Genomic DNA, 24,281 nt, shown 5'->3' with positions numbered 1-24,281 from the left:
TATGCGGACGCAGCCCAATACTGCGGCCACTTCCACTTGATTATCGTTTCGAAGCGTGACACACATGTGGCGTAATCGCGGCTTCGTGCGTTATCTAGTGGACACAAGTACTGTTCGTCTCACTACCGCTTATTGAGTAACGTCATCGCGCTCGTCTAGGCGTACTAATACGCAAACAAGCGTATTGATCTACTGAAACAGATCTCTGGCCTGCCAAGGATATTTATCATCGTCGCTGTCCACAACATGTTCACTTCAGTTCCACGTTTGTATCTACATTTCTATTGTGATGTTGTATTGCAAGTGTGTGTACCGATGACATGCGCAGAGAAGCCAGGTAATGCAAGAAGCGGTATCAGGAAGCTGACGCAATCCATCCGAGCCGACATGGTATCATGGTATCGTAACGTGGAGAGCCAACGCATGGGAAAAGTAGCGATGCAAGACAGCTAGAACCGGAGCCGTGAGTGCGAGCCGCGAGCAGTGAGACCACCGAATGACATGGGAAGGAAGTGAGCCCGAACGCGAGGCGGGAGAAGACGTGGAGCGTATGTACGGTCATGAAGGCGAGATTAGTAATTGTCTATTTGTCAAAGTCTACCGGGTTCCCGAGATGGTGGTGGTACATGAAAAGGAGCCGTCAAGAGTAGGACTCCATCACCTGCGACTGCGGTCGCGTCACCGGCGGTGTGACGGTGTAGATGCTGGGATCCTTGTACATACTGTCGCGGTACGTACTGTCGCGGTACATGCTATCGCGTAACACGCTGTCGCGGTAGAAGCTGTGCGTCCGGCATACCTCCTGCACCGCAATAGCGGGCTGGGCTTTCTCCTCGCCAGACTTGGCCGGCCGTGGCAGAGGCCTCGTCTTGTACTGTTCATTTATATCCCTCTCGGGCACGATATACGACTGGGGGAATGCTCGATGTTGCGCGTATGCGAGAAGTGGCCTGCACAGAAGAACGGGGCCTTAATTGGCAGTCCAAGCGTGAAACAAAACAGGGCTTACACAACACCCAAAGTGACCGCGAGGATGATGATGGTCGACGTTCCCGGCTTCCAACCCTTGTACACAAGATCCTAGCAAAGCCGTGAGTACAGGGCATCATGCGAACCCGAATCAGCATACCAGGTAGTGGGCCTTGTTGCGGTCGCACAGCAGGCGGAGCCCAAAGCTCATGCCCGCCTGCTTGTTGATGATAAGGTCGACACCAAGGCCGATGAAGAAGGTGCCGACGGAAGCGGACGCAATGGCCTTCATCGCATTCTAAGTGGATAGTCCACACGAAGATGTGCACCACGGGCTCGACATACCACTGCAATCCGCTCATAGTATGGAACCAGCACGACATTCATCAGGGCGAAGGCCGTCCCGATCAGCCAATCCCCGTAGACTTCGCGAACGAGAAGGTCCGACCGGAAGAGACAGATACGGGCACCCCATGAGAAACCGCTTGCGATGGTGATGAGGATCACTCCCGACAGGCGGCCGTACGGGAACAGCCCGAAGATGAAACCCGGCACGAAGAGACAGACAGGGACGAGCGTGAGCACCAGGTCGTGCAGACTCTTGGAGGACTCTGTGTTGATCATCGCGGCCCATACTAGACAGCACCTCGTCAGGAATCACCGCAAAGGCTAGCAATAGCACGACATAACACTTACCACACGCTGTAGCTGTAATGCCTATAGCCGCCCCATTGGTGACCCGAGGGAACTTAATCCCGGTGAATGCCAGCGATGCGCCTATCGCAAAGCAATACACGAGCCAGATAATGGCTGTTGCGGAGAAATTAGTGCCGCTGCCGTCTGACACTGATCCTTGGGCGATCGACGCGCCGCTGGATGGGTCGATGACCTTGATCGTGCCATTGTTGTAGTTATTGACCTGCAGCCCTCGTGCTGACAGGGTGTGTAGAGGCGGTGTCAAGACCGGGGATCCGCGAGCAGATTCAGAGATGGCGAGGAAGAGCCATGGCAGAGAATGAAGCAGGCGGGCTGCAGCGGCCATTGCAGACGTTCCCTAAACAGAGCGGAGGACCTGGTGGTCGCTCTGAAGGATCGAGCGATCTCTGCCGGGTAGAAAAAGGAGGGAAAATCCGGAGTGAGGGCCTTCCTCCGGCGGGTGATAAGATAACGAGCGACAAGTGAAACGAGCGACTGGAAGGTGTCTGAGAGAAGGAACCGAAATTGACGCATCGAAATAGTGAAGAAAATGTCGGGTAGATATTTTGGACATCAGAACTAGTACCTCGAGGCTCGGATATCGCGGCTGTCGCGCTAACGACGCGATATACCCTCCGATCATGTGACCGCATTGCCGCGTCGATCGTTCGTAAATAGGTGTTATTCTTCGACATTTGTAGGCTTGCCCGCTGCTGAATACGAGAAGAATGCAGCGGCGATGTTTTAGTTTGATAGCCCACCAACGTACGCAGGACTTGGAAGGGAAGTCCAATAGAGAGCTAAGTACTCTATCACGGCGTTCCCGAGAACCGCGATAGGCCTAGGTGATGCATCAGGATAGTTCACAGCCAACTCGGTGGCGTATTCTGTCGCATGTGGTATGGTTTACATCGCCCGAGGAGACTATCTGAGACTCACTGTTTCGGATGTAGCTTCGGATATGATATCAGGACTTATTGTGTGACACTCCTGTGAAGTCGGGGTCTCTTCACTGGAGTAGGAACGTGTGTACCTCAATTAAGTGCCGACATGCGTGTACTCCCGACAATCGTCTCGAATAGACTTACGATAAGACGGGAGGTCCGTGCTATCGTGCGTAATTGCTTGAGAGTCGCTCCCAACCATCGTGTTAGACCCCCAGTGGACTGCTGTGAACTGCATTCAAAGGGGGGCGTTTCACAAGGCGGACAAGCTGCCTGCACATTGCACAGGGAAAGGTATTGCATAAAGTTTTCAACCCGCGGTGCCTCCTGCAGGCTCGAGGAACGTTTGCCACGGTACGTGACTCGACGCGCCGTGTCACTGCGTCACGCGTTGACCACCGTGACTGGCGTTCGTCGTCCATTCCATCTCGATTCAAGCCTACGCGCCAGGAACGTGTCTACAAAGAAACGCGTCTCTGATATTGAATCAGCGCCGCAAACACGTACAAGCATTTCATTACATCACCTATTCTGCAACTATACGTACTGGCTTTCAGCCTCGGTGAAGGTAACTTACTTTTGAGTCCGCGATTGTCTCAGAGGGTAGGAATCGCAAGCTGTAACGAATTTATTGCTACAATGACTCAGTACGTCATCTCGACCTGATACGCGGCGATCACTGATGACCCGCTAGACCAGAGTCAACCCAAATCCTTGCCTCTATGATACGGACCCTCGGGGGTCCTCGCTTTTCCCCAGGAGATTTTGAATGGGCCACTTCTCTTCCCGCGGGGAAGGATCTCATAGATTGGCTTGCATCCCAAGCGACAACAGAAGCATCTGAAGGGCATGCCGGCATCAACTCCACCGTGGCATTGCAGTCAATTGCACTGCATGAGGCAGAGATTAAAGAGTATGTATGCGTTCTTGATGACGCCATTTGTTCTCAACGTGCATGTGTAGCACACAGATCGCAGAGAAAGCAGGCATCATAGCTGACACCGACCGGATTGACACAGCGACTATCCCTTCGACGTTCCAAACTGTGGCCTCACTACGGCAAGTTGGCCCTTTTATTGCAATAAGAACAATTAAGCTCATGTGCCACCATTAGCTCTCGACGTGAACAGGCCCTATCTGAGTCAGAGCTCCTGGAAACTGAGACAGCCATGCTCAGACATCGCCTTGAGAGTGTCAAGTCAGTTCATTCCATCTCGCAGCTCTCATTCCTCTAATGTAGCTCGTAGAATTGCATCCAAAGAGATGGCGCATACAGTGAAGACGCTCAAGGCTTCTATGAATGGCCTTGACGATCAAATGCGCCGCGGCGAAGAGCGCCTAGGAGATATCTCAATCCAGGTTTGAGGCCCCTTCGATTCAGCCTTGTGATTCTGCGCTCAGTGTATCTAGGTCGATACAGCACTCTCAGGTTCGGTGAACGCGGCATCGAGGCTGCTAAGTGCTGCGGATTCCGGTAAGCAGTGCACTCGGACATACCATTGAAGCGACCCTCATCCTCGCGATGATGCACCTGACAAATGCTGTCGCAGATCGAGAAAAAGCTGGCGCATACCTCAAAGCGTGCAGCGCCCGTCTGGCCGAAATGACTGAACTTCGCGCACAAATTGCCGGGATCGCGAAAGAGCGCTTCCATGAACTCGCCGCCGCCGATCGATCAATCCCTACTGCTCTCGAAGTACAGCGAGAGGCGGAGCGGTTGCATCAGCAGCTGAACATCATCGAATCACCCTCCGGTTCCGAGCTGTGGCCAGAGACGGCAGATTTGGAAGCTCAGCTCTTTTGCGCAGAGATGGACGGAATAGCTCATCAGCTTATGTCTCTGTCTGAGGACGTAGAGAAAGATCAGGCTGTCTCGGACATCCTGGCCACAATGGAGGCAAAGCACGATGCGTCTACTGCTTCTGCCGACGTCGATCTTGTGCAGGAACTTACGCGGGCTTGGAACTCAGATCAAATGAAATCAATGACTGCTCGGGAGCGAGTCGTCGACGAGGTTCGCAAGGCTTCCTGGAATGACTGCGCAGACGCTAACAGTCTCCATGTCAGACCACGAATATGTTCTCGCAATGCTTGCTTCCGCCTCTTGATACCTTACACGCGCATCTTTTGGCATCCAAAGGGCATGCGTTCGAAATCGAAGCACTTGTCAGCGCTCTTGTAGAGGAGCTTGAAGAAGTCGTCGATGACGTCACTTCTATCAGAGATAGCGCCTGCAAGGATAAGTCCCTTCAGCCGCAAGCGCTGCTGGAGGATGAGCTACGCGATGAGCTGAAACAGCTGCAGAGTAAGTCTTCCAAAAGGCGTGTTTATTTGCGACTGATCGTTTCGATAGGTATTAGGCCCTCGGATGCGGGCCCGCTTGTCCTGTTGGACGACGCAGATCTCAGCAAAGAACTTGCGTCGATACCCGAATGGCTATCCCATGCAGAAGATGCTGAAAGGGAATGGGTTGTGTCTCTCTTGGACCGACTGTCCTCTCTGTAAGTACTCCTCAACCAAGAGGCACCTTTTCTGATATGGGGACAGGACGCACAACCGCGCTTCTCTACTCTCCACTATCTATGCTAATTCGCCTGTCACGACGTCTCCTCCATTCCTGCCCTCCGCCACACAGCAGAAACTCGAGGATGATCTGCGAAGAAGAGTAGAGCAGCTGAGCAACTTGACAATCCGACTAGAGGTGCGTAACCTACTGCGATACTTCATATGCTATTTCGTTCATGCGTGTGTCGATGTGGCTTCTTACAGGGATCGCGGATGACCGATCGAGATGAACGAAAGTTGGATGCCTTTCTAGAAAAATGGGCTCGAACGTAAGACATTCAACTCAATTTATCGCTATGATATCGGACTTTACACCGATGCAACTCAACGAAATGCCTCAGATCACGCTAAGGTGTACGCAGAGAACACCCGCCTGAAGTATGCTAACACACCGCCTAAGCTAAAGACGATTCCCCCAATTACCCCGTCAGGTCTCACAATGATCACAGTCAACCTGGCCTTGTCACACGCATAATTGCCGTAGGCGTGTCCGCTGACGTCCAGCAACATGACATCCGCTACCTCGAGGTGCTTAGCTCCCACCGTCCCCGCGGGGTATATCATCGCTGTTTGTAGGGCATGCGGCGGATATTGCCTCAGTTTCTGGACGATCGGGGTTACTTCGTCGACTTGACCAGCAAAGAACAGAACGGTATGGTGAGAGGGACCAAATACTCGGAAGAGCGACACCGTTGCGTCATTGACACTCCCGTCAGGTTGGGTCTTGACATTCAGCGGCAACAGCCCAGGTGCGTCAGGCGCACGGTCGCCCGCTCGCACAGTCGTTGTATTGTTGCGCAGTGCGCCGTATGGATCCAGCGGACGATGTACGGCGTGCTGGTCAGCGTTGTCAGTACGCTCGTCGATCACGATCGAGCTCCAGCGATAGTTCACGCCGAGCTGCTTGAGCTCGCCTCCTCTGTTCCATGCGTCACTGCTTCCAGGGTCGCTCCTAGGGGTACCAACGGTCTTGTTCAGGATTGCAGTGGTTTTCTGGAGCATAGCGGCGACGACCGGAACCCGCTCCTCGGTATACGTCGAAAGCAGTGCAGGGCTCGCGAGTCCCTTCTCGACCAGAGCGAGCTTCCAACCGAGATTGAACTGTAAATGTTGGTCAGCCGACCGAGAGATGCAGTACTGGCAGCCACAAACTCACGGAGTCCTGGATCCCTGAATTGAGACCCTGAATTATAGAGACTCTCAGTCCCGTGCGTGACTGATTGGCCGGTAAGAAGCTTCATACCTGAGCACCAAACGGGCTGTGAATATGGGCAGCATCTGATATTAGAACAAACCCGGGATCGTCATTATGTGGCAAATGCATGCCAATAAGACCTACCTCCTGCCACGAAACCTCGCCCTTCGTCCATCTTCTCTACCATCCTGATGTTGGGTCTGTCGACTCATCAGCCTGATGATGCCATACTTGTGGGATTAGTTGATTCACCTGAACTCTGATATCCATCTGACCGCGCCAAAGACGATGTCTGTACGATCTGTCCCCGAACGTAGGACCTTGATCAACTCCTCGCGGTCTGCGGCAACCCTTGCATAATCGAATTGTCCTCCGAGGAAAAGCGCGAAGATGCCTTCGTCCTCGCAAGGCCGCAGCATGACTCTGTATGTGACGCGTGCTTAAATTATCTCATGATCCGGTATAGATGCTGGAGTTGCTTACAATATCGTCGACATATTTCCCCAAAAATGCCAATGCTAACGCTTAATGAGAACACGGACCGGTAGAGCTTTAAAAGGCAGCTTACATCACCGTCTAGGCCTTCCACGTAAAGGTCCCCGATGAGCAAACGCACATCTTCCCTGGTTTCGCCAAGAAATGACAGCCCTAGCTGCTTACGGACAACGCCTAATATGATGGTATCGTCTATCTCAGACTCCTGAGTATGAGCAGATAATTTATTTGCTCACCCCTGGCCCCGTCGCAGCCTACGATCCACCGAGCTAGGACTGTCTCAAGCTGCTCTCCTTCGGCTGTCCTCTTGACAATCTGTGCTTCCACATGGTCGGCATGCTGCTTGAAACTGCGCAGCTCTGCATTGCGCTCGACATGACAGCCGTCGTTGGCCAAATGGCGGAGGAGGATCGCATCTGAGTTCGCCTGGCCAAGAGGGACAATATTCGGCTGGGATTGATACCGGTCAACACGTCACATTGGCCTGTATTACCGGAATCACGCACGAATGGGGTGGAAGGCGTAGGCGCAGTGGGTTCATCCATCCAGAACGTCTCGACTGCTTCTGTTCCACCAGGTAACTTGTACACACGATTGCGCATCAGTCGATAGGCCTTTGCTAACACGTCTGGTAACACGCCCAGGTAGTGATATAGTTCGAGCGAGCGCGGCTGGTGGTTATGCCTTTGAGTCATCCGCTGCTTGTAGCCATACAGGCATGTTGTGCGCACCATGATCCCGGCACCGCGCTGCCCAATGCGAGGATTTTCCTCCTTGTCGATGATTCGGAAAGATATGCCATTCCTCAGCAGGGTTAACGCAAGAACTAGTCCCACGGGTCCCGAGCCCACCTGCCAAGGTAGCTTGTTAATAGCTGGCGGGCACAGGAAGGTCTAATGCTTACTATCAAGACGGGCGTAATAGACTTCTCAGTCATTTATAGAGGATACGATGACGAGGCACGGCTAGTGAATTGATTGTGACCTGGGGTATTTAAGCGAATGCTAGCGCCAAACCGTATGTTTTCAAGGAGAGACGGCAGATCAAAAAGGGTTGCATGAGAACTCTATCCGTACGTATTCCCAGGTCAACGCAGATGACCGCCCGCCGAATGTCCACGAGGTCATGGAGAGTCGGAGAGTCGAGGTTACTGCAACAAATGTCGTTTCATAGTATTGCTTGCATCTGTCGTTTTATGATACTGCTTGCATCTCAAATTCGACAAGAACATACTGGAGAACGAGTGAGCTCTAAACAGATATACTTGTACGGATCCCGACTCCGTTTCCACATACCAGAATTTCAAATCGATGTTGAGACGTTCTCCCAAGCGCTGGACTTCGACCATTGTGACTGCCGCCGTATGAAATGCGACTGTCGTGATTGACTTTCGAAGTCATGTCAATACTGCGGTATATGATAACGAGAGAAGCTAGTCTCAGTGTACTAATTGATTGAACGGTACTAATTGATTGGACGGTAGCCTGAAATGCGAAATCGGGAGACCTGCCCCTACAGCTAGCAAGAAGGGTGCAGCACAACCAGAAGACATCCCTGATGGGTCGAGCGAATTGGCGTCATTATGGGCTCGCAGATACAAGCAAGCTGGCACTAGCGACAGGTTGCTTTGTTGCCAAATCATCAATCATGACACGAGATAGAACATGATAGATGATAGCACCGAGGGCCTAGACAGTTTGCAGACAGATATGGACCCGTTGTATTGCTCCGTGCCGTTTTGCAAGACGTTATCGACATGTGACGAACAAGTACGGAGATTTATAAAAGTTAGAATAACGACGTTTGAGCCATCGAGGAAAGAAGAAAACAATGTCTGCAGCGCTCGATCTCAGATTGTGCATTTACGTGATCTGACGCCAGGCGTGATCAGCGTTTCGGCTTTGACCAGCTTTAACTGACTCGGGCTGCCCTCATGCGGCTGTAACCCTGTCTAATCGACACGCGTCTCGACTTTCAAAACTGGAAAATCCAACACGTTTGCCATAATGTCTCACAAACAAATAAATAAGAGTGCACAACTATGAATGTGCTTCTTCTACCCATCCATTCTCAGCGAACACTCTGACCCTATGCCACGATCCTCGTGCTGGAACTGCTGAGCGTATGCTATGGGCCATCGTCAATCACGGGCGGCCTGGTACGGATGAGGACGACGCCACCACTAGCCACAACACAAAAGCGAGCCGAAACAGGCCGAACGCCCACGGCGCGAGACCGACGAAGGGTCCGCGATAAGCGATGACCGTGGACCGACGACGGCGATGTCGTACCCGACAGCACCACCGACACAAGCACCGCACGTCTGGTACACCGCTACAATGATCTCAATGCGTGAGGCTGCTAGGTCTGCGTCGCTTGCATCATGCATACCGCTTCGCGAAGAGGAAGCGGAAGCTCACCGCATCTCGATTGCATGTGGCAGAGTGGAACACATTAATACGTATCACACAACACATAATCGTAATCATAGCATGTATTCAGACCACTGCTAAATACAATTTTGTCCGCTGCCTAGCGCATGAACCACAACCCGGCGAATAGCTTAGTACACGTAGCCGAGGAGCTTGCCACCAATATTCTTGCGACGCGCCTCCTCGTGGTCAAGAATACCAGACGACGTGGTCTAACAAGAGATTATGAGAAGACCATAAACGGAACAGCTTGGTACAAACGCTTACGAGGATAATGAAACCGAACCCACGAGCCGGGAGAAGCAAGTTCACCCAGGCCTCGATCTGGGGAACCTGGACATTGTAGCGGGGCGAGATCACACCAGTCTTGTTCAGACGGCCGTTGAGCTGGATGACAATCTTGCCCGATCGGTGGTCGTCCACAATCTCGAACTCGCCAATGTAACCTGAAGGAACAATAGTCAGTTAACTGCTTCTGTGCAAATCCTCCATCGGAATCGAATCTCGGGAAATCGAATGTAGTCTCTGCGGTGAACCTATTCCCCTATGTAGGAAGGAAGAGGTTGTTTTGGTTTTCGAGAGCATTGCTGTATCGGAACGTTAAAACAATCAACCGGTGGAGGCGAGTCCGCGTCGATTGTAGTTATCATTCCGAATATGGAAAGGAAACATGAAGCGGAGGTAATGTAGCAAATCTCACCATGTCGCTGCATGACACTGAGGAACTTGACGATAACCTTGGACGAGGGACGAACGAGCACTTGACGCTTGCCACGACGCTCAGCGTTGACAATGTTGTTCTGCAGACGGTAAATTAATGACCGATCGAAATTGCGAGACAAACTGCAGACTTACCAGGCAGTCATTCTGCATTCGCCCATGGGTTGGAAATGAGCCATATAGAATATGAAGATGAAGATGATGCACGCACCAGGACAGATACTCGGACCATTTTGACGAAAGAATAAAGACCGGCGTAAGAACGAGATTTCACTATAACACAGACACAATCCAGAGTAAGCTACCTGCTCGTCCGAGTGTCGTGCTATGAAAAGCACGAGTCAAGACGAGCCGCGAGTAATCACCTGAAGAGTCTTGAGGAGAGCGGCGGCAGCGACGAGGGCAGCGACGAGTGGGTGTCTACAGCAATAGGGTGCGGGGGAACGCGAGGGTGGCTGCCGCAACTGTACAGGACCACTGTCTCCGGCATTTTCCGAAGCGAGCCGGATCGAACGAAGAGCGAACCGAATCGAGTCGCTTTTACCCGAATAGTAAAATCTGAGTGTTGCAGTGTTTCGGAAACCGAGTGCTCTGCCGGACAACATATACGCCCGCATTCATACAAAACAGTTCATCCATTCCATCTCTTACTTTTGATGTCGATGAGTTATCAATTGAATCTACTCTTCTGAATTGAACACATCTGGAGTGGCTATTTCCAAAGCTGATTTGCCGGCAGACGGCCAAGTTTAGCAGATAAAACGCACAGCTCTGTCCTGCGGCTTGAGAGGTCTTTGTCCCCGCAGATTCATGCACAGAACAGCGCAAGCGTGAAGCCGATATCCAAACCAGACGCGCTCAGGACAAGGCTCCTAGGGCAGACTGCGATGACTACTGATCGACTGGATCTTCATGCAGGGCGCAGCGAACCCCAAGTGTTGTCCCTCCTCCGAAAAGAGTCGCTTGATTTATACAATCGTCTCCATTCAATTCAAGAGGATGTTGATTTCGTAAAGGAAGTGTGCGCAGCGTATTCACATCTCCCGGTATTACGTGAGGAAGTCTTCTCAGGGACTGCAGGGAAGTAACTAATGGTCTCGGACCACCTCCTTTAGCAAATCTACGCTGTGGCGCCTGGTATGTTGACCCCGCCACGGTAAGTGTTCAGCCACGCAGTGTTTGTGGGCTAAGAATGTGATTCCTTTCGCAGGCGAGGGAAGAGCCCGCGTATTTCAAATCTACAGACGGGCATTTTGGTAATTGGAGTTTCAATTTGAGGCGGCCGAATTTGCATCTGCTATCCATCGTAGTCGCCGAAGGAGGGTCAGACCCAGTCTCTTTGTCTATATTTTCCGTATTAAGTCCCTTTACGCAGGCTCATTTTGGTTGACTCTACACGGGCAGGAAAGCGGATTCCCGACGCACTGTCGAAGACCGTGCCCATTTGGTGCGCGGTAGTCAACCGCGCAGTTCGACGGAAATACCCCAGTCTAGAGAAAGCGGAATGGGACACGCGACTATACTGCCCGCCCGGTGTAGTGAGCACCCAGGAGCAGGCTCAAATAGAAGCGCGGCTAGACGAATGGGCCAATTCACTTCTCGTATGGCGTCCTCTATTTCGGATATTGTGCTTGCATTCACAGGACTCTAGGATTCTGCTTATATCCTATCCGATCTTCAGTATCCTCTACGGCCTCTCTGGGTCACGCCCTCAACTTCGCGCTTCCCCCAGCTGATGGCGGACGAACAGACTTTCTACCCGGTTATCTGCGTGTCAGCGTCCAAGCAAGTCGATGGCGCTGAGCGGCGGCCCAACGGCTTCGCGTACGTCCAAGGCTCCGGGGACGATCACGAGTTGTGGGGCATGGTCAGTCCCTCGTTGCGGACATGAGAGACAATTCAATTGAACCCTTCAGATAACTAGGACCTCACGCCTCAGGTTTTCTGGGAAAACAAGGACGTGCTGCTGAAGGCCGACCGAGGCGAGCTCCCGGACCTCGTCAAGCGCCTCATCTCTGCCTCCGGCGGCCGTGTTCATGATGACCAGTGGAACCCGACGCCCATCTCACACGTCGGGAGGCTTATCTACTTATGTGCCATACCCGACATCCCTCCCCTGCTCCCCCGCCAGCTACCCAACCAAACGGATACCGTCGCATATGTTCTGGTCTCTGCGAGTGCGCTTCCGACAACCACTCCGCATACCAGCCTGTCGCAAGCGACGAGTGATATGATGTTACAACTGCACTTGGCCGAGGGTAAGATAGATCAGATCCAGTTCCTCCAACGGGTCCTTCCTCAGGCGGTCTCGTTCATTGGATCCATGCTTGCAAATGGTCATGCCGTCTGCATCTGTTGCGACACGGGGAAAGACGTAAGTGTCGGCGTCGCATTAGCGGCGCTCCAGCTCTTCTTCGACGACGCCGGAAACTACGTCGCGACGCCCGAACGCCAAAGGGTGCTGAGTACGTCAAATTTGGTTCATTGTCAATTGCTCGGGTATCAAATATCGCGGTGTAGGAAATACAGCAAGCAAACAGTCCGTCGCGAAACGTCTACAGTGGATTATCTCTAGCAGGCCGCAGGCCAACCCATCCCGAGCTGTCTTGAAGCGAGTCAACGAGTACATTCTCACCTCGCCCTCCTTCCGCCGGCATCGTGGGGACGACTAGCGGCATGTTGTTGTTGGTCAATCATTCGTGCGGTAAGCGCCATCAGCTTCGTTTCTTCGTAACGCCCTTGAAAGCATCTTTGCTGTAGAGCACGAGTTTGAACGCACGCTGGACGTCTGGGTGGTAAGTAGAGGGGATTGCTAGATATGTCCCAGGTTGCAGGGCGACCTGAGGAGTGACTACGCCTGCGACACTGTCGGAATACGGTCCTGAAGTCGTGACGAGCATCAGACCAGTCGCTGTCTGGTGGAATATGGATACGTTGACGGCAGCGGGCGGGGCAGTCTGTACCAATTGAAGTCGAAATCTAGAAGTAGCATGTTAGTCGGAGTACTGTAATAATGTCTGATGTATCTCTAACTGACTTCACTTGAGTGGCCGATTCGACTTGAAACTCGTAGGCAGGGTTCGTCGCATATCTCTTGAAGTTGGGACCGCCACCCGCGGTGCCTTCGGACCTGCTGACTATCAGCGAACGGGTAAATGCACCATGTCTTGCCACTCACCATGCGTCCCGAATCACTTTACTAAACATGCCAGCACCTTCTTGTGGAATCGGCGTCAGCTCGAACCTCAGCGGGCTCTCTACATGTAGCTGGAATTCGCCCAGATGCCGCGGCTCAAAAGCGGATACAACAAGTGTATAGTCGCCAGCTGGGCGCAACGGTCGTGAGCAGGACAATGCAGATGAAACCGCTTGCATACCAGTCAGCTCTCGGTAGCAATGCGCGTATCCGTAGCTATACGGCCCCGACGAGGCAGCGACCTCATTATGTCCCAGCCTGTACAACAATCAGCTCATGAACGCCGCAAGGTGCCGAATCGACGTACTCGGTGACTCGTTCTCCTTGCGACCACACTAAGGAGGCGTTCATCGGTACATCCCGCGGGCCCTGCACAATGAGAGACGTGGGGGCCTTGACATTCGCACTTGTTGCGTTCGGTGTGGGATCGTGTATCCGCAGGTGGTATTGGGGGTTGTCCATGAAGGTGGGATAGTGATGATTCCCTCCCGCGGTCTTGGCGTTGAAGGTGCCCTCGATCTCCAAAAACATCAGCCGTATCCCCGAACGTATCGATCTGGATAGAGCTACCTCTTTCACGTACAACGCCTTGGGGGGATCTTCGATCCATGTTATATCACAGTTTGCATATGCGCTGATGGTGAAGCCGACCTCACTGAACTCGCCGTCGTACGCAGCCACTAAATGCAAGATGCCGTCTGACGGCATCACTTGCGTCCGCACCTGCGAAGGTGACATCTTAGCCGAATACCAAGTCTGTCAGAAGAACACACCAAGTGATGAATGCTATTCGAGTATTCGCCCTGAAGGAGTCTTTAAACAAACACAGGACTCTCAGTAATTTAAGACTCGCACCTTCAGTGCCAGCGCTGCAGCATCGATGGGGGCACGACCCGAAGCGCCCTCGCTACTCACGAATAGAGAGGTGAACTCCGACTTGCGCCCCGTCTCCTTCACGTGTCGGGCAAGGAGGACCCATACAGCTTGGCCCCCGCGTGCGGACTGCTCGCCATTCACCCGTAGCTGTAGATGGAAGAATGACGCTAAAAGGCATTGACGTTCATGAATACACCGGAGAAAATAACATTGCCTACAATGTCGAGGCCCTTCTTCAGTCTTTCGACTTGACGACTTCCAGATGCTGTGAAATTGGATCTGCCTATGGAAGATGCCAGGATCCCAATTGAGGTAAACGCCGTCGAACGTGTTGCAAACGTCGTCCCACGACATCGTGAAACTCCCTGAGACACAGGTCAGCTCTCTCAGAAGTTTGGGCGTTGGCGGGCGGGGCGCTAACTCGCTGTCTGCACTTCTAGCTCAGATGACACTGCCTTGTCTCCCGCCTGGTCCACGAGATTGTCGGTCGTGCGAACCCAAGAATCAAGCATTGTTATATGACGAAAGCCATCATCCTCTCGGACGTCTGTGAATACAGGTTTCAATTAACCGTACTCTTCAACCCCTTTTCAATCAGGACTTACCAACGACGGCGTAGCAATGTATTGGGATAAGGCTCGGTAGTGTTGGCGAAAGTATTTCCACTTTCTCTCCAGTGCCAACAGTGAACAGACAGTATCCTGATTCCCTGTCAATTCCGAATCTGCCTAGTATAACTCGACGCTGTCGCTGACCTTTCGTAAAGCCATCGAACAGGCGGGCCCACAATCGTTCTCGTTGAAGGTTGGCACTTGTAGGAGAACGTCTGAAGACACTCAACATATTGTGATGATAATATATACCTCTTGAGATCCACATGTTCCGGTATCCATCCGATCAGAAGGCTAGGACGGCCACCGGAATTAGCCAGCATCTTCATGAGCAAATACCATACTCCTTACTTCAGATCTGCACACGACGTGCTGGGGAGGTGTCATCCTCCCTTGTAACTTGATGATAAAAGTGGCCACTTACGACCCAGGGAAATCATAAGTGCCCACAAGTTTCACGCACTACCTTCGTTGAGCATGACAGATCACCTCAGCCAATGATCAGATCCTACCGCTTTCTCTACTAGTGAGGGCCAAAGCAGGCGTTTCGGACCCGTCGTCAGGCACATGAGGCTACCATTTGGGTAGGTAGGTAGTTGATCATCGATTGCTTACGCACGCCCAATGTTCAGATGACAGTCGGGTCCAGTATATATTCTTGGACTTACTGATCTGTGTGTGCAATGCGATTTTGGCGAACGGGTCAAGCGCTGCCGCGACATCGTTGATTGCGAACTTACCCGCCGCCAAGCGCCATTCAGGAATATACGAAGGCGATATAAACCGTCCTGGGAGTCATATGGGGCTCCATATGGAGCGTTCGGCTTTAGATTTGACAGCACGATCTGATGTTATTTCAGTTTCATTGCACATGTCATGACACACAGAACTACACACTTGAGATTGGCAGCGCAGGTGATGAGACACACAGACCGCAATGGAAGCACAAGTAGAACAGTCAGTGACAATATGTTGTAGAATATCTTCAGGCAGTAGATGCAGAGCGGGTGCATGAATCTGTGCGCCCTCAATTCTGCGCCACATTGCGCCACTGTACTCTTGTTCCGGAGAAAATGCAGGTAACCTATCACCGCCCGATGCGTGAACCCGCCAACACGTACGTACACGGGAACCTACCTATTTTCATCCAGACTGACGGGATCCTCGTCCCATAGCGGAATGCGAACGTTATTGACAAATGATGATCTTCTCAGCACAGAGCGTTGTGCTTCTATAGTGACGAAGCAGCGGAAGCCCGTCAACATGTGCACACGACCAGAAGGCATGGCCAACCCACGCTCGGAGAAATAATTTGTAGCCACTGGTGTCAAATCCGGCTTGGCTGCCTTTATTTTCTCTGCGCGATCTAAGGCCTTTGCAGCCTCGTCTTTGCATTTGCTGCGCAGAGTTGCATCTGGAGTTGATTGACCTATGTTCAGGAAATCTTCGGCGGCCTTTACGTAGAGTCGGAAGGCGCGATCGAGATCGCTTAGTTCGGCCTTGGCAGCCTTGGAATACGTCGCCTGTGCCAAGCAAATGTCGTCAGTTACACTCGCCGACATATATCCACGACATTTACGTACTTGCGCCTGCTGGAACAGCGTCTGGGGCTGCCTGGAGGACATATTGCGCCGTTCTACAACACTTGCCCTAATGATCAATCGTTTTACCGACGCTGTGGCAACGCCATAGCACTTACCATTTATGTACGCTGCCGCGGCAATCCAAAGTGGCGATCGTGCCTGGTCGCGCGGGCCTCGTTGATTTCGCCGCTCAGAGAGCAGAACCCAGGCGTTGTTGGCTGACTGCAATTGCTGCCCGACAGAACTAGTATGCTCATGGACGTGCAGTGACAGGTCGGGTATGCAAGTCTTTTTCTGGCCGGGGCTGTGCATTCGGCTCCACGTGACTCCACGTGAAGGGAACGCGACATTAGCTCGAACGCGTCGACGGCTCCAATAACGCAGCGCGCAGAGGCAAATACGACAGTCGCATTTGTTCCTACTTAGACTCATCGTCGCTGACCGCGTGAAAATCAAAGGAACACACAAACATACGAGACATATACGCGCACATGCGCTCATGTTACGAGCAGTGCTTGCAACTGTGGCGAACATTAGGCAGCGACCAATTGGTTATGCACTGTGCAGCGGATGGACAATTCGAGTGGTCTCTGTCAAAATCAGGATGCGTAGCGAGCCCGAGCAGTGGCTGTACGACGTCCTTTGTTGTTCTTGAAATGACACCTCTTCGTCATACTCATCATCTTCAAATTTTTGCATTCCTATACGTTTAAAGTGAGTAGTAATGATTCAAACACTCCGTCTTGCCTAATCAGACCTCTTCAAAACGCAGTGATTATTCATCAAAGTATATGTTTTCCCGCCTACTCATCGAAACATTTGTTTCTTTGCATGATCTGTATGCAAGGATAATATTGCAATAGCCATCATGTGGAGCAGGAGCCGCAATACACTGTATGCAAACCGTACATGTAAAGTATCTGTCGTCGCGTTAATTAGATCTCATTGTGGCAGAAAGTTGGTATAGACGCGCCTCTGAATTCCGCATTTGGTAACAGACCTTCCCCATATAGGAAGAGGTACAGTGAGGTGGTATGATGCTTGTCGCATTATGACACGCTTCTCTCTGCATGAAGATACTACAGCGAAATATTGAGATGCTCGTTAGACCTAGAAATCTATGATTATAGCGCGTCGGCTGATAATAGTTGTAACGCGATCACGTGATCGCGTTCACAATAAGCACACAGCAGTCATTGTTCTTTCACCAGCCCTTGTAACCGAGCAACCCAAAATGCGGCTCAATCAAATGGTGTACGCTGCATCCACTCTTCGTTTCTACCATCTATGCTTCCCAACGTCAGGTTTTCCTGGGATCACTCACCCAAGCCACGGGAGCAGGCTCTTGCTACCGACGTTCCTCACGATATGCCTATCGAGCCCTCTCGCTTCTCGCCAGAGACACCCCCCACCACTTCCCGTGTCCAATCCACCTGGACCAATACCACGACCGCCAAGCACTCGTCGAGGGACCTCGAAGCCGCCACAATGCCCAGCCCCCGCCTCCGCGACCGCTTCACAAAGTTCTTCGACGTGCGCACGATGGGCCACGACCGCGAGCCGGAGCTCGTGCCAATCCAGCAGCCTGAGCTGCACGAATGGCCACCGCTGCACATTGAGAAGCGCCCTCCGCAGTGCTGCGCGCACTGCGTTCGCCGTCGCAAGAGGCGCAAGCGCGACCGCATCCTCATTGCGATCCTGATCATCCTGCTGCTCTATCTGCTCGGGAATGTTATCGCCCTGAACATTCGCTCGTTCCCCACGAGCTCGACGACCGTCCAAAGCACCAGCTCTGGCTCTGCTGCGGGGCTTTCGGCAGACCAGCAGCTCTGCGTCTCGGAGTTCAACATCAATGCCGCTGCAAACGCGTCCACCTACCCATGCTCTACATGCTTCCCTGTTCTGCAGAGCATCCCATCCAGCATTTCATCTTCAAGCTCGGAGACTGCTCAACAGATCTCAAACGCCCTGCAGTTCTGTGCCCTCAACAGCGTGTTCAATGAAATGGACCAGGCCGGCCAGAGTGCACTCACGACCGGCGGTTGGGTGCAGAACGTGCAGTTCTGCTCGTGGAGCGGAGTGCAGTGTGACGGCAGTGGCAGAGTATCTTCGCTGTCAGTATGCAGTTCCAGGAATCCCTCGAAGTGTCACTGAGCCCCGTCTTGCAGGAAACTGTCCTTCCCTTCAGTCCCGGCTGTTATCCCGGGCCAGATTGACGGACTGACGATGCTACAGACGCTGCAACTTGTCGGCAATAATGCCGTACCAGGTATGTCTCGATATCAACCCCCGCGTCTTGCAGGAGCCCTGAGATTGTCGTCGTAGCCGGGAGCCTTCCATCGTCCTTCAGCAATCTGACGGAACTTTCATCGTTTGAGTTGGAGTCAACAGCCATCACTGCGTTCCCCAACGCGCTGTTCTCCTCGCTGAAGAACATCACATCGCTCACGCTGGTGAAGAATGCGCATATGGGGAATGCCCTTCCGTCCAGCCTGACCTCCACATCGCTGCAGAGCCTGTAAGTACCATGCACTGGTCCTCGGACTGCGCGCAGATCGCTCACCTGCAACGTAGTGTCGTGACGAACCAGGCCCTGAGTAATCCCCTCGCGCTGCTCGCCAGCAGCACCTCGTTGCGATCCTCGCTCACATTACTGTAAGTGCTGGATCAGATCTCCACAATCATATCAATGCGTAATCTCACACGCGCGCCCTGTAGCGACCTCTCGGCCACGAACCTGACAGGCACGATCCCCTCCTCGATATCCTCGTTCTCATCCCTCGTCGAGCTGCACCTCGAGGACAACGACCTTGCAGACCCGCTGCCGAGCGCATTCCCACCGAAGCTCCAGATCCTCACGCTCGCGAACAACACGCAGCTCAGCGGCACGGTCACCGGATCATTCTGCTCGCTGAGCGAGCTGCAGGACTGCGACATGACTGGCACACAGCTGAGAGCTGCAGGCAGCTGCAGCGTGTGCCAATTCTCCGCCTGATCTCGCCCTTGCTCTGACTATTTGACAATCTTCGGCGTGCACATCGTTAGACGGACCGTTGGGAGCGTCGCTGTATCGTAGCTTTGACTGTATTTTTAAGCGTTCGCTATCCTTATATACACTACGTACTATTCCCTCCTTGTCTTGTTTCGAACCATGTATCGATACTTCATCGCGCCCTCTCGTTCACAATTATCCTGCACTATACCGATCCTTTAGGTTGTTCGCTGTCGCTAGTTGATCTTTCGTCATAATCAAACTCGCGCTCTCGTATGCCTATAGGTGCGGACCTTAGCTAAATCGGAGAACAAGCGTAAGAGTCCAATTAGAAGGCGAGGCTACGAACAGTTGCAATAAATACATCCAACCAAACATGCTCAATAGCCAGCTGCTCCGGGAGCAGCATCTCCTTCTCTCTTCAGCCGCAAGAGCACCTCCTTGAAGCGCGTGAGATCTGTCGTTCCAGGGCCTGCCCGCGCGATCGTCTTGCTCTGTGAGTTCTGCAGCTCGATAAGGTCGCAGATGCGCTGCCATGTCGTGCCGCTTGAGAGCGACTCTTGTAGTTTTGCGAGGAACTCCTCCTCGTACTCCCTGCATGAGGGTCGGCGTTGCACCGAATGCACGCGGACAAAGACACTTACTTGTTCTCCCTGATGTTGCGTTCCTTCTTCGCAGCATACTCTTCGTAGAACTGGTCAATCGCATGTTCTGCTTTCGAGACGGCTTCCTCGCGCTTCGCCTTGGATGCCTCATCTCGCGCCTTGATTTCGGCGGCCTGTCGCTCGCGCCATTCTCTGAAAGCGTCCCACACGTAAGCATAAGGAGGGGCTACGATCAGACGGAGGGCAGCACGCACTTGATGACCTCCGGCTCGTCCTCTTCGATCGTGTGGTTCAGTATAGGCGTCGACGAGAACGCCGAGGGCTGCGGCTTGGGCGCAAAGGGCGGCGCTGTGCCAAAGAGAGGCTGGCTAACCGGCGGTGACTATAGCCACCCACAGAAAACGCAGCCATCGTGAATCCAGTTGTGAGCAAGCGCACAAGGCGGCACGTACCTGGGGCACCTCAATGTCCGGGAATTCGCTCTCGAACTTGTCGATCTCGTCGTCACCTGTGACCTTCACCTCCGTTTCCCGCGGGGGACTGGAGAAGTCGTCGAAAGAGAACGTCGAGGACGGCGCGGCTGCCGGGAAGGACGGTGCTGGAATGTCGTCCGTGCCGTCCAACGAGATGTCAGGGAAAGCAGAGGCTGCGCGGTCAAAGTCCATGTCCCCGCCCGCGGTCGCATAGGTTCCGCCGGTGGGTGTGCCGGTGAACTCGTCGCCCAGGAGTTCGCTTTCGCGTGAGAGGAAGTCAGTCATTGTCGGTGTCGATGCTGGCGGTGACCGCGCTTGAGACGTGTGCTAATGATGTTTCAAGCTCCGACTCTTACCAGGTCAACGGGTCCATTTAAGGCTTATACTAGCGCACTTAGCAGACAAGCTGTATACTCTTCCATGGTTCAGATGCATAGCAGTGATAATGATTATGTGTGGATTCGCGCAAGAGATCGCGATGTTGTTTGCTTTCATAAATTATGACACAAATGAAGCCTCCAAAAACCACATGTTTCCCAAGGAGATCGTCCATCCAGCATGTATTAAGGGATCAGAACCTTTTAGCATCAGTGTAGAACCCCGAAGCAAAGTTGGCTGCACGGCCGCCAGCCTGGCCCATGAACGCGCTCCCGAAGCTCCGGCCTGACGCTTGGGCAAGGACATACGACTTGTATGCGTACAGCACCCCCGCGATCGTCGCAAGCACGCCGCCGAACTTGGCGAATGTCCACAGCCAGGACGGCACACCAACGACTGCCTTCGCACTCTTGATCTGGTCCCGCTGATTCTCGGGGCTAGAGAGGATGGCGGAGGACGTCGTTACACTGATTATACTACGGAGGTGTGAGGAACAGCGCACAAATGGGCAAGGCATCAAATCGGCGCTCACTCATGGTTGTCAGAGACGTCGCCCGTCATGGCCGAGAATCCCAGGTAGGGCGCGGTCGGCAAGCTAATGTCTCTTATAGTGAAGCACTCTAGCCAGTCATCCCATGCGCGGTATTGAATTTTGACCTAGGCAAATGATAATGAGGCCGTGTGCGTGTGTTTTGCTTTGGACTTACGTTCAAGAGTTTATCTTTGACGTACGTGACACGCAGCTTAGTAGCGACATTCGTACGGCGATAATTGGCCTATCATGCTCAAACTCAGCAAATCCAGGTAGCCTCGGGAAACAGCAAAAGGACTTACCGAGCAACCGCCTAGGCCATTCTTCTGACCATCACCTTCTTGGTCATAGCTCGTTTTGCCATCTCCGAGCATTCCGACAACGCGCGGGAAGGAGTACGAATGCCGGGTGTTCGCGTATCTGAATACGAATATGTGCAATGGTTCATTTGTGACATAGTCGTCTCCCTTACGTGTCTAGAAAGATACCGAGGCCCTCGAAATTGTCTATATAAACAGTGAACCTGCGCTCTTGGATCGTGTGAGGTAATCAACCGACCTACGCTGCCGAATACAGGCCCCGGCTGAGTGCGTGTCTTTGTCAGCCATAAGGCAAGACCATCCCCATAGAGGTGACTTGATTCTCCATGGATCTATATTAGGATGAATGATGAGCTCAAGTCTACATCGATCCATAAATCCCGGCACACCTTGAATTCGACCTCAACAACGAAGTTGTGGGCAGTAAGCGGTATCCGTGACCACAGCCAGCCCTGCAAATCAATGACGCTCAGTCTTCCACCTGGAATACGAGCAAACGCTGCGAATACGAACCATTTGTGATGGTCGGTTACGTGTCAAGCGGATGTGCTTGTTCGTATTCTATGAATGTATGACCAGTCAGACGTGTACCACTATTCGACGGCATGATGTCTTACAATATATGCATCCGCGCCGAAATCCCACCACCTTGTTGGTACGCTGGTGTCAAGACGGCCCCCTGAGAGACGGGATTATACGTACCGATTTTGGAGGTCCTGGTCGATATATGGTGCATATAATGAGTGGGTCCTCAGAGATATTGTCTATAACGGAGCGTACAGTGAGTATAACTCGCAAATAACGCCGAGATGAGACAGCAGGGACTGGACACGTTAAGCCGGCAGTCCAGTAGCACTACATTCCATGTCAAGGCAAGCCGAGCTGCAATGATTGAGCTCTTCCCGCAGACTTGCGCTCTACTCGACATGACCGTCATCCAAGTGGAATGACTACCTACCCTGTCAATAGTCTGGTTGCCCAGCTTCATGTCCAGGACCGCCAGAGCGCTTAGTGGCAACAAGCCCAAGCAGAACAGCAAACCGCTGAACAGCATAGCAACGTTGAAAGCACGGCAGCAGTAGAAATGAAGGTGGGGGTACTAGAAATACAGCTGGAGGGTACCCAAGAAGTCGGGAAAGCGGTTGAGAGGCAAGTGCAAGCGCGTCGCTCGCCGTACAGCTCACGCGCTTCAGGTAAGTAGCTCGATCGCGTATTTCCCACATGTAATTATTATAATTTCGTACATACACCATCAAGGGCAGAAGCAGAATCTATCGAGGCATAGCACCAGGAGTAAATTCACCGAATGAAACTGTCCATGTATATTATTTCTGAGTGTACAATCATGCAGGCAATTCGAACTTCTGTCCTTGTAGGACTCTACATGACGGCGCACGTGAACAGAACATAGAAACACGAGACATGACGCGTGCAGGCGCGAGACCGAACACGTCAGCATATTTATCTGTACACGGAAGGAATCCACGTACTTTGTAAAGTAGACATAGAAAAAGTCCAGATACAGTGCCGTCTGGACGATACCCGACGTGACAGCGATTGGGTCAATTAAATCCTCCGTCCAATAGCTGCAAAAATGGCGTGTGGGCAGCTCGCGCATTGTTTCGCAACAGAGCATACGCACCGGTATATCCAATTCGGAATATAGAAAGCTCTATACGCGCCCAGCGCAGCAAGGTAATGCGTCGTGATCGTCTCGGCCTCCCCCGTCCGCTGAAGCATGAAAAGCTGAGGCAAAATGGCGACAGACTCCAGGAAGATGGAGAATGACCAGAGTATCTCGCTGATCTTGAACTTGTAGTGGAAGAGTAAGGCAAGAATAACACACGGCCCGACGAGATACTCCACGCGGAAGGTGTCAATGGACGGGTCGTTGGTTGGTCTGCATGACTGAGCTGTTAGTTGGGCATCGGGAGAACCGTTGCAGACTCACCGGTACTTGACTTTCATCAGGTACAGAATGTACGAGCTGCTCGCAATGAAGAACACCTTCATAGTAAAGTTGTACAGCGACACCCATTCGTAGAACAGATCCAGGTAACGTGCAACAAAGACAGTGACGTAGAGGGCCTGTGTCTTGAAGGATATACCTACGAATACGACGGTCAGGCTGCAGCTCCTTCCGGTTCTCATGTTTCAAGCCGGCTCAACCCCCCCAAGACGGTATGGCCAAGACTCACCTCGACATGATCGCGTTGTTTGAATCTTGTACAACAAGAGGAGAATGGACGCCAAGTGGGACATGTCCCCTGGGAACACCTCGATTTAGCTTGATCGTCGTGGCTGTGTATTCAGACTACGCACCGAGGAACCTGAAGATATTCATGGTGGCGACGACGAGGATGGTCGGGCGACTGCGTACGTGGATAAACTCGACGACTGCACGGTGCACAGCTGCGAATGTGTTTATGAGGCACGTGCCGAGGAACATGAGTTCTTGAGGAACATTCCTTATTTGAGGCATATTATAACTCGTTTTCCCGCCATATTATTGGCTGGTATAAGCCAGCGACTATCAAGTAGTCAATTGTATTGCTAAGCTATCAAAATTATCCGTCGAGGTAAATAGTTGATGACATATTGAACAGCTCATTCTCCTTCACCACCATGAACGCTATTCCCGCAACTTTTGTGCTTTAGGCCTCCCCTCCAACCATCTCCATTCAACAACGAAATTCAAG

General features: G+C 52.5%; 10 protein-coding genes across 10 annotated transcripts; 3 read left to right on the top strand and 7 right to left on the bottom strand.

The window, feature by feature from the left end:
• Positions 1-640: 640 nt before the first annotated feature.
• On the bottom strand, positions 641-2,011 carry POSPLADRAFT_1047055 (hypothetical protein; the record flags this gene model as incomplete). Its single annotated transcript, XM_024479192.1, has 5 exons — positions 641-950; positions 1,010-1,080; positions 1,130-1,267; positions 1,315-1,604; positions 1,666-2,011. The coding sequence occupies 5 exons, from the start codon at positions 2,009-2,011 to the stop codon at positions 641-643; spliced, it is 1,155 nt and encodes a 384-aa protein (XP_024338589.1).
• Positions 2,012-3,248: 1,237 nt separating this feature from the next.
• On the top strand, positions 3,249-5,447 carry POSPLADRAFT_1034312 (hypothetical protein; the record flags this gene model as incomplete). Its single annotated transcript, XM_024477012.1, has 10 exons — positions 3,249-3,256; positions 3,304-3,522; positions 3,724-3,807; positions 3,857-3,968; positions 4,020-4,083; positions 4,160-4,623; positions 4,677-4,914; positions 4,963-5,110; positions 5,157-5,310; positions 5,379-5,447. The coding sequence occupies 10 exons, from the start codon at positions 3,249-3,251 to the stop codon at positions 5,445-5,447; spliced, it is 1,560 nt and encodes a 519-aa protein (XP_024338588.1).
• Positions 5,448-5,516: 69 nt separating this feature from the next.
• On the bottom strand, positions 5,517-8,212 carry POSPLADRAFT_1145061 (hypothetical protein; the record flags this gene model as incomplete). Its single annotated transcript, XM_024485759.1, has 4 exons — positions 5,517-6,275; positions 7,371-7,738; positions 7,941-8,014; positions 8,160-8,212. 4 exons carry the CDS (start codon positions 8,210-8,212, stop codon positions 5,517-5,519), a joined length of 1,254 nt encoding a protein of 417 aa, XP_024338587.1.
• A 1,129-nt stretch (positions 8,213-9,341) lies between these two features.
• POSPLADRAFT_1040193 (hypothetical protein) lies at positions 9,342-10,419 on the bottom strand. The gene is made up of 5 exons (XM_024477692.1): positions 10,228-10,419; positions 10,152-10,163; positions 9,997-10,096; positions 9,564-9,742; positions 9,342-9,508 (listed from the first exon to the last, which is right to left on the bottom strand). Exons 1-5 carry the CDS (start codon positions 10,246-10,248, stop codon positions 9,428-9,430), a joined length of 393 nt encoding a protein of 130 aa, XP_024338586.1. The 5' UTR covers positions 10,249-10,419; the 3' UTR covers positions 9,342-9,427.
• Positions 10,420-10,903: 484 nt separating this feature from the next.
• On the top strand, positions 10,904-12,688 carry POSPLADRAFT_1047053 (hypothetical protein; the record flags this gene model as incomplete). Its single annotated transcript, XM_024479191.1, has 7 exons — positions 10,904-11,069; positions 11,132-11,172; positions 11,227-11,339; positions 11,392-11,617; positions 11,668-11,883; positions 11,941-12,481; positions 12,537-12,688. The coding sequence occupies 7 exons, from the start codon at positions 10,904-10,906 to the stop codon at positions 12,686-12,688; spliced, it is 1,455 nt and encodes a 484-aa protein (XP_024338585.1).
• A 42-nt stretch (positions 12,689-12,730) lies between these two features.
• On the bottom strand, positions 12,731-16,261 carry POSPLADRAFT_1144115 (hypothetical protein; the record flags this gene model as incomplete). The annotated part of the gene is made up of 20 exons (XM_024485656.1): positions 12,731-12,995; positions 13,054-13,146; positions 13,195-13,342; positions 13,394-13,470; positions 13,520-13,731; positions 13,783-13,935; positions 13,986-14,015; positions 14,068-14,255; positions 14,307-14,469; positions 14,523-14,635; positions 14,694-14,789; positions 14,844-14,899; positions 14,952-14,993; positions 15,051-15,071; positions 15,124-15,161; positions 15,212-15,309; positions 15,436-15,544; positions 15,597-15,783; positions 15,837-15,930; positions 15,997-16,261. 20 exons carry the CDS (start codon positions 16,259-16,261, stop codon positions 12,731-12,733), a joined length of 2,448 nt encoding a protein of 815 aa, XP_024338584.1.
• A 1,782-nt stretch (positions 16,262-18,043) lies between these two features.
• Positions 18,044-19,043, top strand: POSPLADRAFT_1094164 (hypothetical protein; the record flags this gene model as incomplete). The annotated part of the gene is made up of 5 exons (XM_024483116.1): positions 18,044-18,396; positions 18,451-18,551; positions 18,608-18,800; positions 18,857-18,937; positions 19,001-19,043. Coding segments are annotated over 5 exons (771 nt in total), but the record flags the coding sequence as incomplete, so codon positions are not given.
• A 611-nt stretch (positions 19,044-19,654) lies between these two features.
• On the bottom strand, positions 19,655-20,637 carry POSPLADRAFT_1144385 (hypothetical protein; the record flags this gene model as incomplete). The annotated part of the gene is made up of 4 exons (XM_024485694.1): positions 19,655-19,868; positions 19,919-20,071; positions 20,134-20,261; positions 20,332-20,637. The coding sequence occupies 4 exons, from the start codon at positions 20,635-20,637 to the stop codon at positions 19,655-19,657; spliced, it is 801 nt and encodes a 266-aa protein (XP_024338582.1).
• Positions 20,638-20,923: 286 nt separating this feature from the next.
• On the bottom strand, positions 20,924-22,570 carry POSPLADRAFT_1145148 (hypothetical protein; the record flags this gene model as incomplete). The annotated part of the gene is made up of 11 exons (XM_024485773.1): positions 20,924-21,206; positions 21,263-21,387; positions 21,438-21,506; positions 21,565-21,682; positions 21,735-21,768; positions 21,821-21,914; positions 21,972-22,034; positions 22,096-22,143; positions 22,200-22,230; positions 22,285-22,346; positions 22,541-22,570. The coding sequence occupies 11 exons, from the start codon at positions 22,568-22,570 to the stop codon at positions 20,924-20,926; spliced, it is 957 nt and encodes a 318-aa protein (XP_024338581.1).
• A 355-nt stretch (positions 22,571-22,925) lies between these two features.
• Positions 22,926-23,926, bottom strand: POSPLADRAFT_1047050 (hypothetical protein; the record flags this gene model as incomplete). Its single annotated transcript, XM_024479190.1, has 6 exons — positions 22,926-22,962; positions 23,073-23,168; positions 23,225-23,482; positions 23,534-23,690; positions 23,781-23,849; positions 23,905-23,926. The coding sequence occupies 6 exons, from the start codon at positions 23,924-23,926 to the stop codon at positions 22,926-22,928; spliced, it is 639 nt and encodes a 212-aa protein (XP_024338580.1).
• Between the last annotated feature and the right edge of the window lie 355 nt (positions 23,927-24,281).

The sequence above is a fragment of the Postia placenta genome, assembly GCF_002117355.1.
Source record: "Postia placenta MAD-698-R-SB12 unplaced genomic scaffold POSPLAscaffold_8, whole genome shotgun sequence".
NCBI classification, from domain to species: Eukaryota; Fungi; Basidiomycota; class Agaricomycetes; order Polyporales; family Adustoporiaceae; genus Rhodonia; species Rhodonia placenta.
The sequence above is the reverse complement of the archived record's forward strand: the minus strand, read 5'-3'. Positions and strand labels throughout refer to the sequence as shown.